This window comes from Magnolia sinica, chromosome 2, assembly GCF_029962835.1.
Source record: "Magnolia sinica isolate HGM2019 chromosome 2, MsV1, whole genome shotgun sequence".
Classification (NCBI taxonomy): domain Eukaryota; kingdom Viridiplantae; phylum Streptophyta; class Magnoliopsida; order Magnoliales; family Magnoliaceae; genus Magnolia; species Magnolia sinica.
The window spans coordinates 24445782-24470366 of record NC_080574.1 but is presented as its reverse complement, the minus strand read 5'-3'; the positions used below and the strand labels follow the sequence as shown (position 1 = coordinate 24470366).

General features: G+C 40.3%; 1 protein-coding gene across 7 annotated transcripts in view; it reads left to right on the top strand.

The window, feature by feature from the left end:
* The first annotated feature begins 8207 nt into the window (after positions 1–8207).
* LOC131236694 (RNA-binding protein 1-like) overlaps positions 8208–24585 on the top strand; it is a 32352-nt gene continuing 15974 nt past the window's right edge. Inside the window, exons 1-11 of one of the 7 annotated variants that reach the window (XM_058234048.1) lie at positions 8208–8426; positions 10883–10929; positions 11011–11100; positions 11472–11537; positions 11643–11708; positions 20559–20644; positions 20812–20857; positions 23435–23489; positions 23666–23742; positions 23862–24218; positions 24385–24489. In XM_058234048.1, the coding sequence (XP_058090031.1) occupies positions 10903–10929; positions 11011–11100; positions 11472–11537; positions 11643–11708; positions 20559–20644; positions 20812–20857; positions 23435–23489; positions 23666–23742; positions 23862–24218; positions 24385–24489 (975 nt within the window). In that variant the 5' untranslated portion in view covers positions 8208–8426; positions 10883–10902. Of the gene's footprint in view, positions 8427–9469; positions 10974–11010; positions 11101–11471; positions 11538–11634; positions 11709–20558; positions 20645–20811; positions 20858–23434; positions 23490–23665; positions 23743–23861; positions 24219–24384; positions 24490–24585 lie in introns of those variants that run through there. The other 6 variants (XR_009166834.1, XM_058234049.1, XM_058234050.1 and 3 more) reach the window with 6 other exon arrangements.

Here is a 24585-nt window from a genome sequence, read left to right as displayed (position 1 = left end):
ATCTATTTCATGTCAAAGATCGGTGGCAGGTAGCGGGGCGGTCACGGAATAAGAGGGTGTGGGCTCGGCCGGACCCTGGTGCTGACTCGGGACAGATCTCGGAGCGACAGGCTGAGGGTCAGCGAATTGTTGTGGGGCGTTCGTCGCCTGACCATCATCGCGCTAAGGCAGTTAAACTTACTGATGATGAATCTGTTCCAGCATTTGCTTTATAAAGTTCATAGCGGTTCTGAGTTCCTGAACCTCTCCAACTGCCCATTCCTTCAGTTCCGCTGAGTATGCCTAGTCGAAAAGAGGTTGCCAGACGAGCCACAAAACTTTGTCGGTTATCAGGTTGATTCTGGGCTCCATTTGTACCCGGCGAGCCTTCGGTTGCCGGCGGTCCAGTGACAGTGACTTCATTAGGCTTATTTTTTAGCGTTCTTCTAGTTCTCACCATTAAAACTTGTTTGACGCTTTTTGATAGAGCCTGAAAAACGATTTTTCATATCGTTTCCCACAGACGGCGCCAATCTATTGATGCAAAAAACTGGTGTGTCCTCCTCCATCCTACCACTTGCACAAGAAGGAGACGAAGGAGACCCTGGCTAAAGCCGGGGACCCTCCGATGCTAAAGTCAGGGATAAAATCGTGTGAGAGGGTTGTTTAGAATAGTTTTTGTGTACCTTTCACCTTAGAAGTCTCATGTATTTATAGGAATGGGAGGGTCTCGTCATGCAGGGATTCTTCTCCTAATATCTCGGAGATTTGGAATCAATCCATTTTTTGTCTCCATCCGATCCTGAGATCTTCGGGATCGAGGATCCTTTTACTAGATTTTCAGGACGGTGTTTTCATTTGCACCGTTTTTTCATTGCTTAGCTCGGTCTTAACCGACCCTAGTGATGAATGAGTCTCGGCTGGATACAAAGATAAAACTGTTTGCCTTCTATCGGATGAAATGGAACCAATCCGTAATCGATATACTCTCTTAATCCAATAGCCGACTCTATAGCCGACCTAAATATGGGGTCGGTCAGGTGGCTTTTGAGCTTCAAGCCTTAATTGGCCTTTCTGGATGTTGCTGCCTCATTTACCGAGTTAACTTTATGGATCTTATATACTCCGCCTTGTGGCTTGTGACTTTGTAAGTCTCGATCATGATTCATTTCCTGCAATCCGAGCTAAGCCTCTCCCTTTAGGTATTTAGTTTACTTGCCTCAGTCGGACTTCTTGCCTCAGTTTCCCGGGCCGTGTCAGTAAAGTTGGTCCATTCCATAGCGGAGTCTTTGGACTTGTTTTATTTTTCCCCCCAACAAATCGCATGTGCACTACGGGACACTGAAGAATATTTGGTCTTTTATTGGTTGGATGTGAATAGCTTGAAGTTTTTCCATTTGAGATATTTTGGTGTAAGGGCCATGCGAAGTCGGGCCCATGATACGAACGTATGGATCATGAACAAGAACGGAAAGCACCGTCCGTAACGAATAATTTCAGCGCCTACTGTAGAAGTAAATGGTGAGAGAGGGCTTGTCAATTGACGTTGTTTGCACCTGTTTTTTTACACTTATGTGTACTAATGAGAGATGTTAACTTTGAATGATGGACAAAACCTTACTCATGTCTTGAAAGCATTGTCTATACTTAATATAGCACATCCAAATAAAATAATTTATAATACACTGTGGCAATCATGTCATATGTAGTGTAGATGATTTGTAGGGTTAAAAATGTGTGCATGGTAAATAATTAAATGCTAAAATCCTAACAAAATTAATCTTTAAGAATTAAATGCCAGAGTCCTAACAAAAGTAATCTCTGTAAATATATGAGTCTTATTGAAATAAATTTCTTTCAATCAACGTTAAATACCAAAATCATATCAAAGCATCTATTTAACATTAAATGATATAATCATGACGAAAGGAAATTTTATGCAGATGTCAAGGCTAAGATTCCTATACGGACTTCAGGTAATTTACAATATGAATAAGTGATGTTATCTCTCATGTACACATGGTTGCACGCAATAAGCTATGTTGGCGCGAAGAATTAAAGAGATTTGCACAACTGATCGTCCAGATCCTTCACGATGTTGAAGACTACGCACAGTCGTTTCCTCCTAAAAGCCTATAAAAGCAATGAACGATGAATGGCTTGAGGCCCATGCCAAACACAATTATTTATTTTTTCATTTATCTTTACGCTTATTTTAGCATAATCTAGTCTTAACATAGATCGCTATTGTTTAGTGCCATCATTACGGTACCGTGAGATTAAATATATTAATTAAACACTTGTAACCCGAAGTTGTTGAATCTCAATCAACCAAGTCTTGGACAGTCAATCTTTCTCGTTACATCCTATTAAGCTTTTGTCTGGATTGTTTGTTCTTATGGATTGATTATGTATTTATCTTTTTCATTGTCTCTATATAATTTTTACTATGTTGATTATAATGAGTCACATCTACACGTTAATAAAGCCAGTAATGTTTTAGCCTTCTTTTATTTATATGTTTGTCATCGTTCTTTTGATAAATACATTAATTGTAAGTTATGGTGAAGGAAAAATCTTTAACCCAAGGCAATAATAATACATCAAGGAGAACTCACCCTTACCCTTTCGCAAATCGCTTGATCGTTGATACGATCGATGGCTGACTCGACAGTTGGGATTTTTTTATATGGTCTTACTCAATCATTTTAATGTGGGGGTTGCCAATGCTCAATCAAACATTGAATCGAGTATGACTCTGACATATAAGCACTTTCTAATCGTACACAAACAAAATACAAGCCCTCGATCACACGTGCGACCCTGTGTTTGATTGAATTACTGAGCCCCCCCGATAAGTCCCTTGAACTTGATTAATCCAATGTAAGTGTCACAAAGGTCCAACCTTATATCATATATCTATAGTACATTTACACTCCTACATGGGTTTGGGAAAAATGCACACTGATACCGAGTATGATCCTTGACAATGAAGAGTGTCCATCTCGACCTAAGTCAATTATCTCTATATCCTATGTACCTGTGAATGGTCGTGGTCTACACTGGGCATTAAGATTCATTGACCTGATTCTCTTGTGTTAATGACCCTCATGTCTAATCTCTACCTTCCAAGGGCTACATAAGACTCACTCCTCGTGTAACTCATGTACATGTAAATTTAAGGTGACACTACATGCTAAAGTATGTCAAAGTATCCACATGGGACTTATGGTCATCATAATTTATAACTAAGGTCTCATATTAGTTTTTCAAGACACTTACTCCAGCACATATTCACATTCCCATATGAAAGGAAATCGACGATAAGTCAGTTTCTGATGGTGTAGACCTTCTATCACGACCAAGTCAGTCCTATCACATATGATGACTATATACCTCAAAGATTAACGTCCACATATACATCCTAAACATCTATATTGGTAATGTAAAATGCTCATTTATTTCAGCAATTACCATAATAATGTAAATAAAATGTGCGATGCTTACATGTACTTTATCTTATCCTAGCAACATTTTCATTTGCATTTGTCCGTTGATTCCCGTGTTTGGTTCATCGACAACAAACTTATAATAATGTTAATTTTATATTACTTTAATGTCAAATCATATTTCGTTGTTTGAATTTTGAGATTTTCATAATAATGTTATGAAAGGTACAACGATTACAGATTTCTTCATTATCTCTTGAATACATCTATATTTGATATACCGTTCTCATATATAATTTGACAATGGTCAAATCATAATGATTACATCACAATGATAACCGGTGAAACAAACATACTCTAAAACGTTCAAAGGAGTGGTGGTTTTCTACATACATGCATGGTGTATGTGCTACAATATGCCACAAATGACACGCACGAATGTGCCATGAGTAGGGAGTAGGGCCTGGAAAATCAAAATCTTTAATGGGGCTAGCTTGCTAGCCCAGCTCGAAACAATTCAAAATTCGGGCTAAAGACAACCCAAGGTTTGGCTCGTTGACATCCCTAGCTATTTAAAGAGATAACTAATATTTGACCACCTCACGTATCACCTTTAAATGACCCACGTGTGTCAATACTCACGTGCCACGTGTGTGTGTTGACATTTTCTACTGTACATCTTCAAATAATCACTTGCCATTATCAATCTAAAAATTGCTACCTATTTATATGTTATACTTGCTCGTTGTGTATAAAATTGTATGTGGCCATCTATACTTTTTGGCAAAGCATAAGGCAACAAGTGAAAATAGGACATTCATAAAAGCTTGTTGGTACACCCTTGGTTGGGGAGATGAATTTAAATGGTTATATTCAAACACAACTTTTATGGTGTTGTACTGTATTTATAATTGATAGAAGCAGATCCAATAAGAAAATGACATGTGGCATTACACCTCGAATACGAGGTGTTTGAATAGATTTTATGAGGAATTTGGTATGAAATCATAGTTGGCATTAATTTAATGTTACGCATCATCAGAATGAGAACGAGCAACCAATAAGATATTGTGTTTGATCGAAATAAAAGTTTGGAGTGCAATTAAGAGTCGGATGCAGGCAAAAAGAATGAATCATGACTGAAGAAAACGTAATGTGGCTGATAGAAGATGAGCAGTCACAAAATGAAAATGTAATAGAAAGAAATATATAGAGAAAAACTTTTCGATTATCGTAACTACTGGAATAATAATATAAATATGTAAAAGAATAAGTTGTACAATGAAAATCTATAAATACGAGAGGAAATTTATAAAGCAAGCACTGAACACAATCCAATTCAATACCAAACAAATTTATCAATTTACTTTATCTCAATTATCATATGAATAATGATAATTCAATATTGATAATTCTTATCTATAGTTCTCAGTTGTAATTCAAATTTACGCTCATACGCGAGATTTATCTTTTATCCAATATTACACATATATTTCAAGATACACATTCTTGTAATTGCCTCTAGTGACTGATTGTGAGTGCTTCATTTTGTTTGATTACATTGGTATTCTATAAATTTATTTATCAGAGAAGGCAACCAATTTTCTCATAATACAGTTATATGTTTTATATGTTCATGTTGGACATATATACCTAATTTAGCACCTGGGTCGAATGTTGTCCAATTTGATTAGAGCCCTATATTGATTTTGGCATGCCTGCACAATTACCTACCCGACAGAAAATCATAAGGAGAAAGAGCGCCAACACAATGGTAAAAAAATACATGTTATTCCATAGCTAACACCAACCACCTATGTTAGAGATAACCAGTCATAGTTATCATATAGAGTGATAAAGCAGATCGGATAGGTACATAAAAAATGTTGATTAGAAAAAACACCCATGGGTCACATCACGTTCAAGAACACGTGGCAGGCTGGTATGCCAACTAAAATTAAATAAAGGAGCTAAAACCATGGTAACAAGTAACGATCTCAAAATCAGGGTGTTGGATCGGTTGTAACCTCCAATCCTACAAAACTTGCTTGTTGAAACATGATAATTAGACAGTCTGGATATCATTTGTTCGCACCGCATGCACAGTAGGTAGAGCTAAGGCACAATAATTGCAGCGCATTGAGACACACAATATAGGAGGTTTGATATGATGCTCGGCCGAGAGACTATACATTACGGTTCTGGTTTCAAATTGGAGGACGGGGCCATTATTTAATGATCCAACCGTAGATTATGGGTCCATCGAGAAAGGACCATGAACTAAAAGTCTCTTGGAAGATTGATTTTGCAAATAGGAAATTGAAACAGAGATTTCATTGATTTTTGTGCTGATTCGGGCACAGTTAAAATTATCGGGCTAGGATCAGGCTGCCACAAGTTGTACTCCTGCCAAAGGTCTTAAGTATCGGGCCGTGTCAGGTCCAACCAAACCCGGCTCATTGCCACTAGTAAGTCCTACCCTCAAAAGTGCAGTGGGGAGTACACTCGGTAAACATCGCAGCTGACCTCTGGACACGCCAGACCTAGGCGGCCACAAGTGCTCACATAGGACACATGTTTGAGATCATGTTCTGTTCATCAGGTGGGCTCCTCGCTAAGTATTTCCAAGTCCAAGATTCAAGTCGTCCACTCAGTAATTGGGCCCCATGTTCATGAGAAAATGAGCTGCTTAGAGTTGGGCATCAGACCGAGTCGGATTGGATTGGGTCCAACTCGATTTGATCCAAAATCTATACAGGCTGACCTGAACTTGATCCGATCCTGGACCGAGTTCGGGACATCTGACTCGAAAAGATTCGATGCACGGTTGGCCTGACTCGAACCGAGTTCGACTCGATGAGGGAAATCAAGTCGGATCGGGTTGGGTACGATTCAGATCGATTTTTTTTTACGGTGAAAATCATTATCCCCGCTGCTATTTTCGGTGTGGTCCATTTGAGCTTTAGATATGATTCAATTATATTTTTCCAAATGCTATAAAATGATCACGAAAAATGGATAAACGGTGTGGATATAATAAATACATCATTGTGGGGCCCATGTAATTTTGATCTCATTTGAGCCGTTCATAGAACTCGGAGCTCGAGGCGCGTCGGTGTAGCTATGTGGACGTGCACAACACGAAAGTGCAGCTGTGTTGACACTTGATGTATTGACGTTAGCAAGTTTCGTGGGTTTGATCATGGGGTATGTGTTATATCCAAACCGTCCATCCATTTGACGAGCTCGTCTTAAGGCTTGAGACGAAAAATAAGACAAATCTAACTATCAAGTGGACTGCACAAATTGTTTAATGGTGAAAATCATTATATTTGTTGCGATTTGTGGTGTGGTCCAGATGATCTTTGGATATTATTCATTTTTTGAATAATGCTCTATAATGATCTCTAAAAATATATGAATGGTGTGGATATAATAAATACAACACTGTGGGGCCCATATAACTTTGATCTCCTTTGAACCGTTCATACAACTCGAAGCTCGAGGAGAGTTAGTACTCGTCTTCGCACGACACTTACCTATAGCTACAACAACTATATAGCTCTCTCTCTCTCTCTCTCTCTCTCTCTCTCTCTCTCACTGAAAATGATAGGATTATATCATCATCACGACACTTACCTACAACTACAACAGCTATATAGTTCTCTCTCTCGCTCCTATGAAAGCTCTCTCTCTCTCATGAAAGCTCTCTCTCTCTCTCATCGAAAATGATAGGATGATATCATCGTCTGCCCTGATAGATATAAACACTTTTTTTTTTCTACTATTGGTAATACAGAGTACAATTCTATACTATTATATGTTACCATAGGTACATAAGAGAGGATGTATCTTACATTGTGGTACTAAGTAAATTCTGTTGGGGCCCACCGTGAATGCACATGGTTTATCCACTCCAAATCGAGTCGGATCGGATCCATCAGGATCGGTTAGGGATTGGATTGGTCTGGATTGACCACGATCCGAAAAACATTAGGATCTAAATGACCCAACTCGATCCGCATCGATTTGGGCCATCGGTTCGTTAGAATCGGGTCCGATCCATCGGATCGGGTCAGACATGCCTCGCTCTAGAGCTGCTAAAAGAGGACAGCAAGCAGTTCCTACTCGATGAACATGTGTGGCTCACTTGAACAGCGGGTTGGCCTGATTTCTAGAATAAGATGCATCCACCAATGGGCCTGACTGACGGATGTTACAGATTTTGCACAAGTGGCCACATTGGCACATGTGCAGCGCTTGCGTTTGGACCCTGCAGTTGCAAATATCATTCCTTTGAAAATCCCTTGATCACGTCTGTACACAAAACAGGGACAAAAAGTTTGTACACCACCGTTATGTTATCAATCAATTCAAGTGGGACCCACTGTTCAGTGATCCAAATCATCAATATCACGGCCCCAGCTGCGGACGGCCAAGCAACAAAAGTCCTCCTTGGATGAATCATGACCCTTGATCGGGTGCCCAACAAACGAATCAGCAAGCAAACACTGCAGCGGTTCACATTTCACCAAAACAAGGCCAAATATTGCTTAGCCAGCATCTTCCAATTCTGGGAATTTATCGTGCATGCACCATCTACCGCGAGGCCGATCATACCAACGGTTTGGATCAACGAACTATAGACCATGTGGTCCCACTTTTAAACTTGATAAGACGTCTACTGAATTTTATTTTTTTCCTGTTCACCGTACACCTCCTCCCCGTGAAACGTCCCAACCAAATTCTCCGAGCCTCTTTATCCCGTCAAAATTATCCTGTCAAAATCGTCTATTTTATTTATCTTCTGCTATTTTTTATTTAAAATATCTTTCACCGTCTTTCCTTCTTTCCTTTTATTTTTCCCACCACCTTCCATTTCGAGAGTTCTCAAAGCCCGAAACCCTAATTCCTAAATCCAGATCATCGACGGCTGGAATCTCGCCGAGTCAACAACATCAGGCTGAAAGTCGAAAATTCTTTCGTCAGAACAGGCAAGTGCTAAAACGCCATCAATCGCAGATTTTTCATAAGATTACCTGAACAATGCTGTTGACCGTCTTTTTTTTTTTTTTTTTAATATACAATTAGTATGATGATTTATTTATTTTTGTGTGAGTGGCTGGTTTCTTCGATTTTACTCTCTTGTACGCAAACTTCAGAGTTCCGTTTTTACAATTGAAACAGTACTCAATTTCTTCACTGTTTTGCTACTTTCTCATCTTTATGTGTTCCTTTTTTCTTTTCTTTTTTTTTTTCTTTTTTAAAATTGCTTTTTCCATCAAGGTGTGTTTGGATGCTCATTGCAATCCACTTAATTCGTTGTATTGGAAGTGATCAAAATGTAGGCAGTATCGTTTTAGTTCACCGTGGCAACTTAGCCCATAACTGCAATTCCATGTGTTTCAATTCGAACTTGAAAACGATTGCAATTGCAACTTGGGGCTTGCGCTTATTACGGATGGAGTGGGCTCATCCCTGTTTGATCATCATATCTTTATCGAATTGAATTCTAACTGTTCAGCTGGGCATCCAAACACAGCCTAAGTTTCATCCAATAAAGAAATACATAATCATGTATTATTTGATACAGTCAGTAGACATACATATAAAATGTTTATTTACGTACAATCTGAGTATTGTGCGTGCACGAAGTGGGAAGTAATCAAGTAATCCTTACGGCTCATTTGGCAGGTGGATTTGAAATCCTATGGAATCTGATGGATTTTAGTTTGTACAGAATTGAGTGGATTTGAAATTATATATTTGAGGTGGGAGTTCAAAAGGATCTCTTTTGGGGGATTTGGATTCCTCTCAAATCCAAATCCTCCAATTTGTTGCTACCAAACGACCAAAAGACAGCAAATCCCTCACATTCCATGCTGCCAAATGAGTCCTTAGTGTAACTTTTTGTGTGTCAAGCTGCATGTGTACCTCGTTGTTTTTGGTCATTGGTGCTTATTGCTTGTATGAAGTCTAGTATTCAATACAATTTTAGCAGGGATGAAGTGGAGTACCTGACTTGAATAAAAGAAAAATGAAAGAATGTGTTTTATTTTACAATAACACCACCTTTTTTCTTATGAATGACTAAAGCTTTATCAAGATAACACAAAGAAAGAGGATAAGCGAGAGGCAAAGAATCACCTATGACAAGAGGCCTTTTTGTCACTCCCATCTCCAATAAAAGCATCAGATATCCAATTTTCCTATTTAAGAATGGTTTCCAAACTTAGATGATGTATTGCAGATTTCATCAACAAAAAATGATGGTCTTCACAGCTTCGGGCTCCCAGGATGAGATGAAGCCTACTCAATAGCATTCATGGAATTTTCTTCCACAATAAAAGGCTAGAAAGAAGGGTAATACGTTCATTATTTTAACTAGGTTGCCACCTTTGGAGCTTGGGTAAGTTAGTTTACAAAAAAAAAAGTGACAAAAGTGATGCTAAACAACGACAAAGGTGATGCGATAGATCCGAAAGCAGCATCAACCACTTGTTTTTGGCGGAAACATTACTTCTTGCCTGTCGATGTCGCTGACATTGTAGCAAACTCACAACTTAGTCCGACCATTGTGAAATGTAGTGAGGTCATAGTCTTTTGTCAAAAGGAACTTTCAAGGAAGTGTAATGACCGACATTGGGAAATCATAGCTGAGGCCAACTGCAGAGAGAAGTCAACCTGATTTTCATGGTATCTGTTATTGAATCCATGGCTTGCAAACACATACTTTTGCTCTCTCTACTGACTGAAAATTGTCAAGATCTCTCTATTTTGTTGACGGATCTCTTGGGCACTGTTTCCCGTATTTTACAAGATAAAAATTAATGGAGAATTGTTAAGGTGGATCGGATCATTTATTTATTTGTGAAAAATCATAATAAAATTTTCATTAATCTGCTCAATTTTCAACTGGCACTTGCGCAGAATTTGACTTTGGCTGTAGCAGATACCACTTAATTTAATATTTAAAGCATGTAGAGATTTTTTTCTAGACTAAAAAAAAAATATAATTCTCATTAATCTGCTACATTTTTCAACAGGTAATGGCGTGGAATTGAACTTTTGAAGTAGCAAAAAGTTCTTAATTTGAATTTTAAAGCATGTCGATTTTTTTTTTCCTAGATTAAATGAGATGCTAAAGCTAATTTTATTGCAATCTCATTATCAGCTTGACATTTAGTTCCCCATTGATGCGATACTGATTCTTCAATTGGAGATTCCTTGGAACTACCACAACCCTTGTTATGATGTATTAAGGGCCCCCTAAAATTGTTATGTATTTTTTAAAGGCAACTAAAATCATTATGTAGTAAACATCATTAATGAAAAAAGTGATATCTGTCAATGAAATGCGACAATTGGTGTTTCCTCTGCATGTTTCCAATATATTGCTTGATTCTCCTTTATCTTGTCTGTCATTTGGAGATTGATGTTTGATCTACAGGGAGTAAGAGGCTGACGCGTACCAATGTGTCCTGGGAGCAAGAAATTGGTGGTATGATGATCTTCAAACTGTGTCGTGCATTCTTTACCATATAAGTATGTTATTCATTTTGCTTGTTTTGATATTTTGCAGATCCTGGGGATTCCTTGGGATGTGGATAGTGAAGGACTAAGGCAGTACATGAGTCAATTTGGTGAATTGGCCGATGTGATGGTGATGAAAGTAAATATAAATATTCTCTCCAATTTCAATGTTATTTTCTTTTTGCATTGATGTGATGCCTAAGAAAATTCAAGCTTTTATTTACATTGGTTCAGTGATTTTAGGGGATACCGTTTTCCAATTTGGGGCTGTAAAAATGGCCTTTCTTCTTTTGAGCCACTTATTTAGTAAAATTTGGGCTACCAATAAAAGGAAGAAGGCATCATCTAGTGAAGTTGCCTGTGGATTTGAGGTTTGATTGTTCACGGGAGGGTTTGAGTTGGGTTAAATGTGTCAGCATTGCTTTCTTTTGATTATTCAATTGACCATCAAATCTAAGTTCTCTCTTAACTGCTGCTTTTAGCTCATGGAGTATTGCTTGTGCTTATTAGGACCGTGCATCGGGACGATCCCGCGGTTTTGGCTATGTAACGTTTGCATCTTCTGAAGACGCAGAGGTATTGTACTGCTAGCTCATTAATTACAATCTCATGGACTGGGTAATCAATTTTGAACATGCTTCTTATGTCGATATTATATATATTTTCACATGAGGCCATCAGAAAGCGCTTGCAGCACAACATACTTTCAAAGGGAGGACACTTGAGGTTAAAGTAGCAACTCCAAGGGCAAGTCCATCCTTTAACCTAACCAGATGTGCATCTTTTTAACTTATATTATTCCATCAAGCATAACTTCCTTCTGACCACCATTAGAAATGACACTGCATCCTTACATGTGCGCAAGTGCATGCACATGCATTGTCATCACATCATCGCCATCACCATCAACATCAACATCAACATCGCCATCACCATCACCATCACCATCATCATTATCGCTTTGTCCCAGAATCCCAGCTATATATTTGTGCACAGGCGTATCTGTAATTTTGTGCCTTTTTATGGATGATAAAGTTTCATTAACAAGAAGGAAGAAAAACTGCTACAAGAGGGCCTGGCAACATGTCAAGAAACAATAAAACACCACAGCAAGGGGCTGCAGCAAACTATAAGGATAAAAGAAAAAACCAGGGCTGCTGCCACTAAAACTACCACACCAGGGGCAACCCGAAGAAAACAAAGAAACAAGCCATCTGGACCCCATCATGCTATCTTCTTTCTCTAATGACCAAGGACATTGCTGAGGCACCCTCTTTAGCAAGCAAATCCACCTCCTCATTTGCTTCTTGAGGAACGTGGGAGAATGAGACCTCATGGCCAGCACACTTCAAATTCTCCCCAAAAGTCAGTGAGACACCATGGATGAGATCCTGAAGATGCCCAGCTGATGGCATTGAAAGAAACTCCCTCCATGATGAGTGGGAAGGTCAGGTTTCATCGATCAAAACTCAATGAAATTCGACAAACTCTAACTAAGCAAGACTATAGACCGTTTTTATATTTGCTTACTTTTAGTATTCAATATTACCAAAAAAAAAAAGAAACTCGTGAAAAAGCTTGGAAATTTGATTGATTTACTTGACTTGATTCCACAAACATTGTAGTGGAGTTAAGTTTTCAAGTTTTTAAACCATGGTTAGTGTTGGGTGGTACCATGTTGGCATGTGATTGCTGTTAAGCATTTTCCATGGTTGGTTCTAGAGCCCGGGTGCACAGCCGATCACAAAACTTTTGTCAAGCTACCAGTTGCAAGCTGACCCCTAAGATGATGGCAACGACAACTGCAATGAATGATATCCTGCCATATGTACACTATGTTTGAGTTTCCCTAATAGGGGCACCATGCATGCATGTATAGATACAAAGTGATACACTGTTGCAGGACATGAGATTTAAATATGATATGCAAGATTTCAGGCTTAGATCATACTAATTCAGAAACAATTACACAAATTCCATGTCCCACATGAAAATCCAACCATTCAATTAAAGGGGAATCTATGCGGGTCTAGGCCTACACAGGCTAGGACTGGACCAATAAAAATTATAAGCCAAACGATCTCAAAGGGAAATAGAAATCAACCACTCATGCATAGCAAATAGTCCCTAATCAAAGGGATTCCCCAATCTCAATTTAAGGAACCCTAGGGCTAAAAAAAAAGGCAAATAAATTAGGGCTAATGCAAACTAAGGCTAGAGTTTAGGAAATAGGAATGAAAGAAGGAAAATCAGACTCGAAGAAAGCTCCTGCGTATAGATGGTGACCCGGGGTTGACGCACATGCGCAAGTGGGATGAAAGCCCACCTCCCCAAAGTGACACGTAGGCCGCCTTGGTTGGCTACATGAGACTTCCAATCCCATCAAGTTTGACGACGATCCGACGTAAGGTCAAAGCGTAGTTTTCCGCCGAAGTTTCAGCCCTCCTAGAGGTCTAGATTCTAGAAATTGGCTGCAGGGGAATGAATAGCAACAAAAGCTGAAAAATTTAAAGCAATAATGATGATAGAAGATGAGATATATGGATGAGAGAGGGTAGGGACGGATAGGGATAGATGTGGATTCACACTACGTAGTTAGCTCTTCGAAAAGGGAGGGCTTCGCACTCACTTTTGAATTCTTCCACAACTTAATAAAAGAGTAGAAAAATAAAGCAGGAATTTTTATTAAGCTTGAATGAATAAAAAGAACTACAAGAGGTGCCTATTTATAGGAAAAAAACCTATACCCAAAAACTTGCACCATGTGCGCAACCTATTACTTGGCGATGAAGTAAACTAAAATAAAAACCAAGCAAAGAAATCTAAAACGTTCACGATATTCTAAATAATAACAATAAACAAAACCTAAAATATGAAATCTATCTGACGAGTGGGCCACGATCATGAGATCCTATGATGGGCTTTTCTTGACTATCGGGCTTTTTTTAACAAAAACTTGTCTTATAGCTAGGAGGCCCTCCCTGGACGTCGTCATCGAGCCAGATTGATGGTGAGGTCCTTCTGCATACGTACGTGCGTAGGGGTGGTGGTGTGCGTGCGTGTGTAGGGTGCGTGCATGTGCACGATGTCCTCATCAACTCTCTCTGGTTGTGAAGATTTCGCCATTGGCGAAATAAAACTCCTGAACTGCTTTAGGATGTCAGCTCCTCAGTGAGCCATGTGTTGTCTGAAGCTGGGCGTAACTTCCATTTAACTAGGTACTTCTGAAACCCGCTGTCTGATGTTGAAACTATCTCATGGTCCTGGATATCCTCTATTTCCTTTTTGGGTGTGTGAAGGCTAGGTATGAGAGGCAGTGGCTGGGATGAAAGGTCGGAAAGAGGCCATGAATCAAGGGGTAAATCTGGGGAATGAGGATGGGTGGGCGAAGGGCCGGAAAAAGTATCAATATTTTTTTGAAAAACAACTAGATCCTTCACATTGAATGTTAAACTAATTCCCATGAAAGGTGGAAGATCTATCTCATACGCATTGAGATCGTTTCGCTTTATAATTTTGAAGGGCCCAGCGCTATGCGCGTGTAACTTACGAACGGCCCCTGGAGGGTACCGCTCGGGCCTGATGCAGACCATTACAGAGTCCCTAATATTGAACTCTTTGAAATGTCTATGTTGGTTTGCCGAAAATTTGTAATGTTTATTACTAGTAGTGATCTTTCGCCTGATTTCTTGATGCAATAATGTATATGATGTGCAAAAGACTTTGCAGACTCTGATGGCCTATGAGACAATGACATGTGGATAAGATCAATAAGCTTCCTAGGCTTGTAACCATTAACGACTTCAAAAGGACTTAGACCTGTGGACCTATTTATAGAACTATTGTATGCCAACTCGGCTATGGGTAGTACGGTGTCCCATGTCCTGGTATACTTCCCCACTAAATATCGAAGTAAACTCCATAGGATCCTATTAACCACCTCAATCTGGCCATCGGTCTGAGGGTGGTAGGCAGAAGAAAATTGGAGCCTAGTATTTATCATGTGCCATAGTGTCTTCCAAAAGTAATTCATGAATCGCACGTCATGGTCAGAAACTATGGTTTTTGGTAACCCATGTAGTTTGACGACCTCACTAAAGAATAGCTTGGCAACATGAGATGCGTCGGAGGTCTTAGAACAGGGAATGAAGTGGGCCATTTTAGAGGAACGGTCCACGATAACAAATATGAAATTATGTTTCCGAATAGTCTTGGGAAGTCCAAGCATGAAGTCCATACTGATGTCCTGCTAAGGGATGAATGTGACTGGCAAAGGTGTGTATAATCCTGTATTGTCTCTTTTGCTTTACCGGTTGACAAGTACGACAGTGCTCTATAATTTTGGCTACGTCTCGCTTGAGGCTTGGCCAATAAAACCTATCCTCCACTAGGGCAATGGTCTTGTCTTGACCAAAATGACCCGCAACCCCTCCTGAATGTAACTTCCAGACAAAAAAATCGCGAAGGGAGGTGTGTGGTATGCACAAGCGGTTACTCCTAACGATGCGTACACTGCTAGCTCCTGACGGACTCTCTAACAACGACGCGTACACGACTCCGAAATCTGGACACTCAGAATACTCTTCTTTGATGAACTCAAGGCCTGTAACTTCAACACTCATGGAGTTGAGTAATGAGACTCGACAACTCAACGCGTCGGCGGGCTTATTCTCTACACCGGCCTTGTGCTTAAGCACAAAAGTGTACACTTGAAGGAATTAAACCCACTTGGCATGCCTAGGGTTTAATTTCTTTTGAGAGTTCAGATATCTCAAGGCCTCATGATCTGAGAATAAGACGAATTCTTGCGGCAATAGGTAACGACGCCAATGGCGCAGAGATTGCACTACCGCATAGAATTCCTTGTCATAAGTGAAATATTTTTGTTTCGTCTCATTCAGTTTCTTACTAAAAAAGGCGACGGGGTGCCCTTCCTGACTAAGCACTCCTATGCCGACTCCTGACGCGTTACATGCGACTTCAAAAACTTTTGAAAAATCTGGAAGTCGCGTAATTGGAGCTTCGGTCATCTTTACCTTTATCTCATTGATGGCCTTCGAGGCGGCCTTTGTCCATTGAAACTCTCCTTTTTTTATGCAATCTGTGATGGGAGCCATAATGGAACTGAAACCTCGAATGAACCGCCTATAAAAGGTGGCTAAGCCATGAAAGCTGTGCACCTCATGAATATTGCGGGGTTCAGGCCAATTGACGATGGCCCTGACCTTCTCGGATCCGCCGATACGCCCTCAGCTGACACAATAAAACTTAAGAAGATCATACTACTAGACAAAAACGCACACTTCTTTAGGTTGGCGTACAACTTCTCGGCCCTAAGGATCCCACAATCCTGCCTCAAATGATTGAGGTGTTGCTCCTTGGTCATGCTATAAATCAAGATATCATCAAAGTATATGACTAGGAATTTCCCCATGAAGGGCCTCAACACTTGGGTTATCACACGCATGAAAGTGCTTGGGGCGTTAGTTAACCTAAAAGGCATAACTAGCCACTCGTATAACCCATCCGTTGTCTTGAACGCCGTCTTCCACTCATCACCATGGTGTACACGGATTTGGTGATAACTACTCTTGAGGTCAATTTTTAAGAAGTTAGTAGCATTGGCCATCATATCTAACATGTCATTAAGACGCGGTATGAGAAACCGATACTTGACTGTGATTTTGTTGATGGCCCTACTATCAACATACATCCTCCATGTGCCATCCTTCTTAGGTGTAAGAAGGGCGGGCACGGCACACGGGCTCATGCTTTCTCGAATGAAATCCTTCTTTAGGAGCTCATCAATCTACCTCTTCAACTCAGCATACTCCCTTGGGTTCATTCTGTAATGCGGGAAGTTTGGTAGAGTCACCCCAGTGATTAAATTGATGGCATGCTGTATATCCCTCATAGGGGGAAGCTCATTTGGTAAATCCTTAGGGAAGACATCACGAAACTCATGTACTACCGGAATGGCCTCGGTAGGTAACTCTACGCTAGCTTCTATGCACTCTCCCTAGCCACAAGGGCGTATACCATCGCGTTCTCCTCCGTCTCTCGCTCAAAGTCTTTGACATTCAGAATATGGAGCGGTTTGGACTTGGACTTCGATTCCTTTGCTGCTTTCGAGCCATTCACACCACTCTGTGTGGTGAACTCTTTTCCAGTCGTACTCTTGGGTGGCAAAAGGGTTTAGCTTGACCTTCTTGCCCTCAAACCAGAATGTACACATATTTGAATGACCAAATATGGTAACATCCCTGTCGTAGAGCCATGGTATGCCCAGAATAATATGGCCAACGTCCATAGGAACAACATCACACCAAAGCGTGTCTTTATAAGATCCAAACTGAATAGGAACAAGACAACCGTGTGATACTGGAATGGAGGTTTCGTCAACCTAGGAAGCTCTATAGGGTTGAGGATGAGCTTCCAGCTTCAAGCCCAAACGGCTCACAGTGTTAGTCGATGCTACGTTGGCACTACCACTATCTACGATCAATTTATAACTCTTTTCTCCACATTTTGCGTAAGTGTAAAAGATCGTGTTGCGGCGCCATTCATCAGTGTTATTGGCTTGAACCAAAGTGTAATGCACAATTGTAAGGGTTGCAGACTCTTGCGCTCCCTCTTCTTCATCACTAAGGGTCTCTACAGGCTCATATTCTTCCTCTTCGCCATCACTCTCTGGGGGCACTACTTCTACTTGCCCATTAATAAAGAATACTTTGGTGCCCTCTCTCGTGCTGCACTGGTGAGCAAAATGACCAAACCCCTGACACCTAAAACACCTAGTGGCTCCACTTCTCCCGTGAATTAGACCTGATAATTTCTTTACCCTTATCATCCTTGGACCTAGGCTGTAAATTGTTGGAAGGTTTGTTTTGATATCTAGTGTTAGGTTTAGCCCCAGAGGGATTGGCCTTAGCATTAGAATCGTGGAAATCAAACCGCATTCTCACAGACGCTTTGAGATATTGCTCGACGTCCAACACTAGATACAACTGTTCGATAGTGTCCCTGTCTTTAGCGAGCAATTATCTCCTAATGTCAAGACGGAGGCCCGTTTTAAAACGAGCAAGGGTGAGTACGGGGTCCTCATCAACCTCACAGCGGGTCAAGTACTCTTCGAATTCCTCAATATAGTTAGCAACACTCATGGAACCCTGTCGAAGAGACTGCCACTCCTCAATCAACCGCAGGTGATAAGAGAAAGGGAGGTACTTCTCTTTCAGCATTTCTTTCATCTCTCCCCAATGGACTATTGGGAGTTCCTTTGCTCTTTCTTTCTTTCGCTCAACTGTCGGCCAAAACCTCTTTGCTTGACCCACAAGCTTCATCTTAGCGAATCGGACTCGTCGATCATCCGGCATATCATACCACTCAAAATAGTGGTCCATATCCGTCAGCCAATTTAGAAAGGCTTTAGGGTCCAAGTGGCTATCAAATGTAGGTGCATCTACCCTAACTCCCTTGAGGAGTTGTGCATCTGGGTCATATTGATCATGATGTCCCTCACGGGGTGGGTGCACAGGTACGCGCCCATGACCAGCTCCGTAGTCGCCTCCATTCCTTGGTCTAACCTCCTGACCAACTGCCCGAGATTGGGCATCCTCCCCAGTGGTGGGGTTTGCCCTAAAGGAGGCCTCTATTTCTTCAAGGCGTTTATCTATGTGTTGTTCCAAGTGCTTACTCAAGGACTCAACCTGCTGGGCTAACTTGGCCACTGTTTGTTGTAGTTACTCCATGTTTAGCGTGTGGTGCAAACCAAAACCACGACCCGTACGTGTAGGCATACACTGACTTGCTCAACCTAAGGACCTGCTACGACAACTATATGCATATAAAAACTAAATGATCCTACGAGACTCTATATGAAGGAGACTACACACCATTACTAAAATTCAGCTACATATATCAGGGACTACGGTTTTCTAGCAGCTATATATGATGGATTGGATGCATGAAGGACTCAAACAAACTACACCCTAAATATGTGGTGAATTCCCCTACAAGAATCCTACGCTTTGATGCTAAATTTGATGAAAGACATGAGATTTAAATATGATATGCAAGATTTTAGGCTTAGATCATACCAATTCAGAAACAATTACACGAATTCCACATCCCACATGAAAATCCAAACATTCAATTAAAGGGGAATCTATGCGAATCCAGGTCTATACAGGCTAGGACCGGACTAATAAAAATTATAAGCCAAACGATCTCACATGCATAGCAAACAGTCCCTAATTCAAGGGTTCTCCAATATCAATTCAAGGAACCCTGGGGTGAAAAAAATTCAAATAAATTAGGGCTAATGCAAATTAAGGATAGGGTTTAAGAAATAGGAATGAAAAGAGGAAAACTAGACTCGGAGAAAGCTCTTGCGCGCAGATGGTGACCCGGGGCTGACGCACGTGCGCGGGTAGGCTGGCCGCACGTATGATGGAAGCCCACCTCCCAAAGTGACACCTAGGCCTTAGTCGGCTAGGGGAGACCTCCAATCTCTCCAAGTTTGACGACGATCTGACGTAAGGTCAAGGCGTAGTGCTCCGCTGAAGTTTCAGCCCTCCTACAGGTCCAGATTCGGGAAACTGGCGGGTAGCTGCAAAAACTGAAAATTACAAAACAATAATGATGATAGAAGATGAGATATATGGATGGGAGAGGGTAGGGACGGATGGGGATAGATGTGGTTTCACATCACGTAGTTAGCCCTTCGAAAAGGGTGGGTTTCGCACCCACTTTTGAATTCTTTCACAACTCAAAAAGAGAGTAGAAAAATAAAGCAGAAATTTTTATTAAGCTTGAATGAATGAAAAGAACTACAAGGGGTGCCTATTTATAGGAAAAAAACCTATACAAAAACTTGCACTATGTGCGCAACCTATTACTTGGCGATGAAGTAAACTAAAATAAAAACCAAATAAAAAAATCTAAAGCGTTCACGATGTTCTAAATAATAACAATAAGCAAAACCTAAAATATGAAATCAATCTGACGAGTGGACCACGATCATGAGATCCCATGATGGGCTTTTCTTGACTATCGGGCCTACTTTTTTGAACAAAAACTTGTCTTCTACCTAGGAGGTCCTCCCTGGACGTCGTCATCAAGCCAGATCGATGGTGGGGTCCTCCTTCTGCGTACATACGTGCGTAGGGGTGGTGTGCGTGCATGTGTAGGTGGCGTGCGGGCGTGCGTGTGCACGATGTCTTCATCATACACATAGACACAACATATCCTCAAAGACATGTATGTACATGTACATTTTTTTATTTTTTTTTAATGGTTAAGAAAGATGGTGTATGTACACATAAATACCTATGTATATTCAGTTTTTGGAGTTACCATTCCCCTTGACACTTCTGCATGTTATCCACCTTGAGAATGTTTCCATTTTTCTCATGAATGTGTTTCAAGCCCTTCTCTTAATCTGCACTTCTTGTGATGGCCTTTGCATTACAGATATTAGTCTGCTGGGTGCTAAGTCATTTTTTTTTTCTTTCACCATAATGTGCTAGTACATTTAAAAGCCAACAGAAGGGCTGATGATGATGAATACACTAATAAATTAATTTCTGCCAACAGGAGGAAATGGTCCCAACATCCAAGAAGACTACTCGTATTTTTGTTGCTAGAATACCTTTGAGTGTGACTGACGAAGATTTTCACAGGTTGCTCATTTGCTTTGACCTTTTGTCACTGATGCTATGTCCTTTCCTATTTATCATTTGTATATGCCTTGATAGTTTATATGTTCTATCTGTCACAACCTTATAAGCATTGTGATACTTATCATTTGAATGTCAGAAATTTGATCGGGTGTAGGTGATAATTGCAGCTATTTCATGAAGTACGGCCCAGTAATTGATGCTTACATGCCAAAGGTAATAACCTGCCCATCAGCAACCTAATTCATGATCAATTTTCTCGGAAATCTGTGTGGACTGTTGAGCGAGTTGCCATACATTAACTGTTTCCATGTGCATCTTTTTTTTTTGAAAGATCACGATTTCTATTAAAAAAGGAAAGAGTACAGGGAAAAAAACTGCCGCTGAGATAGCGGGCAAACTACAATCCTAAAAACTACAGATTACAGCCCTTTAATTTGTCTGCATTAGAAGTCCACTCAACTAACAATCTCCTCGCTCTAAGAGCTATGGAATCCGATGTGTTAGAAACACCATTGAAGCATCGTCTGTTTCTTTCTTCCCACACTGACCACCATATAGCGAGGAGGGCCATTCTCCATAGTTCGGTCCTCTGAATACCCAGATTAGGACCATGCCACACCTTAAGGTGATTGCCAGAGGAGTTTGGGAAGGCCCAAACGATATTAAATCTGGGAAGGAAATCTGACCAAATCCGCGTGATAAAGGGACAGTGGATGAAGAGATGGTCCACCGATTCTTCGTTCGCCATACAGCATAGGCAAACGTTAGTGATAGTCATGCCTCTTTTTCTCAGATTATCCACTGTAAAGACTTTCTTTTTACCAACTAACCAGCTAATTGCCACAGTCTTAGGAGGAGCTTTGTATTTCCAAACGTGCTTAGTATGGGTCTCTTCTCCTCTTGAGGAATCCCCTTCCATACTAGTATAAAAAGATTTGACGGAGAATACCCCTTCCATGTGCATCTTCTTATCATGGTAGTCTGCCATACTGGAATTTTGATAACTTATCAGCCAAACTGTGAACTCATTATTGACCCTTTTCTGTGATATTTGTTTCATATTGACACTTGGGGCATGTTAGATACATGGAATCCAAGGGAAAAGAAAGGTAATGGAAAAGATTTTCCATTGATTTGACACTTTGGGATGTTTGGAGAACAAAGAAAACGAATGATTCCACATAGCAATTATTATACTTTTCCACAATAGCACAAGAAACTATGTGACCGTTATCTCACGAGTATGGGATTTTCACTTGCCATCTAAACAAAATCATTAAGGTTGGAACTTGAAATCCAAGGGAAAATAGTGCTCATGGAAATAATGATTTTTTTTCCCCCTTCCTATTTCCAGTGCAATCCAAACTTGCCCTTAGAACTAGAGTTTACATTACCCATAAAAAAAGAAAGAAAGTCTAGGGTACACTGAAATTTATTCCTTTAGCAGCACGTGGAAAGCTTCTCTTAGACTGTGTTTGGTAAGTTGATTGAATCTGGTGTATTATTCTTGTCTTCTAGCCACTGCCAAATCAATTGATTACTTCTTTTCATATTCTTCACTGCACTATGTCAAAGAATAGTCCTTTGTCACCAAACGTGGCTGCATTCAACATATGCCATGGTATCCAACAATGGTTACGTAACAGCCGTGACGTAACGATAACAGTGGGTACTGTTATGCATTACAGGGCTATAAGCTGTTACTGTTTTTTCTTTTACAAAGATTTGGCCGTAACGACCCATATCGTAACGGTAATGACAGTGGCCATTACAGCCATCGTTATCGTTACTGAATACCTTGGCATATGCAGTCAGTTCTAGTTGTCTTATTGCCTTTTAATTTGGCATGTCTATTTTGCAACTTGCTTTAGTCTGGTTGGCAAAATTTTCCTAGAAACCATGAAAGCCGACCCCAGTAGCTGGGACAAGGCCATGATGATGATATATACATGTGTGTTTGTGGTGAACTCCTAGTAGCAATGTGCCAGCTGGTCCCCAGCCTAGGCAGAGGAGGGCTGATATCATGCACACAGACAATTGTTGAACTTTCGTCAAGCAACCATTAGAAAAAATGGAGATGAGTTCAAATACTTGGAGAAGATTTATATGTTTTGTACTTGTATATACATAAGGAAAGGTCCTGTGCCATAGGATGTCACTCTTAGCCTAACCGAGTGCTTTTATTCGCAGGATGGTCAAATCGTTGATCTAGTATGTCCATTAGCTTCAATCCACTTTCCATGGGCCACTGTGAAAAATTCATGTTGGTCGGAGTATTCTAACCTTTGAAACGTTGGCCTCTCCTGTCATAACTTTGGTTTTCCAAGCCGTCAACGAGATAGCTATGGTCATCTGCTCAAAATGGTTCTTTGGAGACATGTTATCCAAAGAGGACTCAATTGAATGGTCTGTCTAGATTGATTTATTTTTATTTTTGTACCTTTGATCCAAAACTATCCATTTTTCTATATAATTGATTACGCGGAAAATTTCCCCTAATTGGTGTGAATTTTATTGTGGCCCACGAAAAGTGGTGTGAACTTAATGGACCATAGGTGTAATGGACCATGGATGGTCTAGATCAATGATTTGAAATCACAGCTCTAAAAACAGCCGGCACACCAAGTGTGTCTGTGTGTCCGAGGTCTATGGAAATTGTGCCTGTATATATACGTGTATGTATGTGTGCTTGTTTGTTTGTTTGTTTGTATCTTTTCTATAAAACTTGTGTCTGTATGTTTGTATCTTTTATATCAAAGACATTGATATTTGATCTTCAATGTGTTTTAGGAACCAGTATCCAAGCAACATCGAGGAATTGGCTTTGTCACATATGAAAACTCAGGTACCATACTTCTTTAGTTTCATTGATTTACATGTTTGACATATATTATTCCATTAAAGTTAATTGCAATATAGATAATTAATAGCTTGAGAGAAGCTGTTGGCTTATTTCAGTGCCAACTGCCAAATAGTAATAATTTTTTCAACATTTTTACTCACAATTTCACTTGCTTCCAGACTCTGTAGATAAGCTTATGTCTGAGACCCATGAGGTTGGAGGTTCCAAAGTTGCTGTTGATCGAGCTACTCCGAAGGTTTGTGATTGTTTGGTTGTATGTTTTTAAGTAATGTATCGACCTTTCTAGTATTGGCAACAGCAATATCCTCTCAAAACCCTCAAATCATGCATGGTAGTTTCTGGATTTTATTTCAGGAGGATTCCAGGGCTTATAGGGTTTCAAGCAACTTTGTGAAGATGCCACGCATGCACACCATATCTCATTCTTCTGGCTACAGCAATATTGATAACTATTCCAGAATAGCTGGAATTGAACCTCAAGCAAACAAGCTGTTGTCATCTGCTGTTTGCTCAGCCCAAGAGGTTGGCAGTGTAGGGTGTGCAGTGGCCACAGGGGATGCAGGTTCTGGTAATGGACAAGCTGTTTTAGCGGCTCCTGCAAGGGTAGAAAAAAAGATGTTTATTGGTCGTGTTCCTGTGGAAGCGACGACCGAAGACCTCCATGCATATTTCAGTCAGTTCGGTTGGGTTCTTGACGTTTACCTGCCAAAGGTAAACATATTCCATTCACTAACCCTGAGAGCATTTATACCTTTTTGAGTATTTCTACAGGTCTTTTGTTTGTATGTCCAATCGGACAATGGGTTATTTACAAAGTCACACTTGGGATTTGCTCTCTCATTTTTATTTATTTATTTTTATTTTTCTTTGTGCACAGGATGCAAAGAAAGCATCACACAGAGGATTTGGCTTTGTCACATTTGCAGATGAAGCATCAGCTGCACGTGTTGCTAGACTTAGACATTATCTTTTTGGTCGTGAGGTATCTTCCTGGCCCCAAATAGTGGTCTACTTTTATGAGCTAATACATTTGTTCCAGAAAATGGAAAAGCCCTCTTTTTATTCTCCTTAGTAAAGT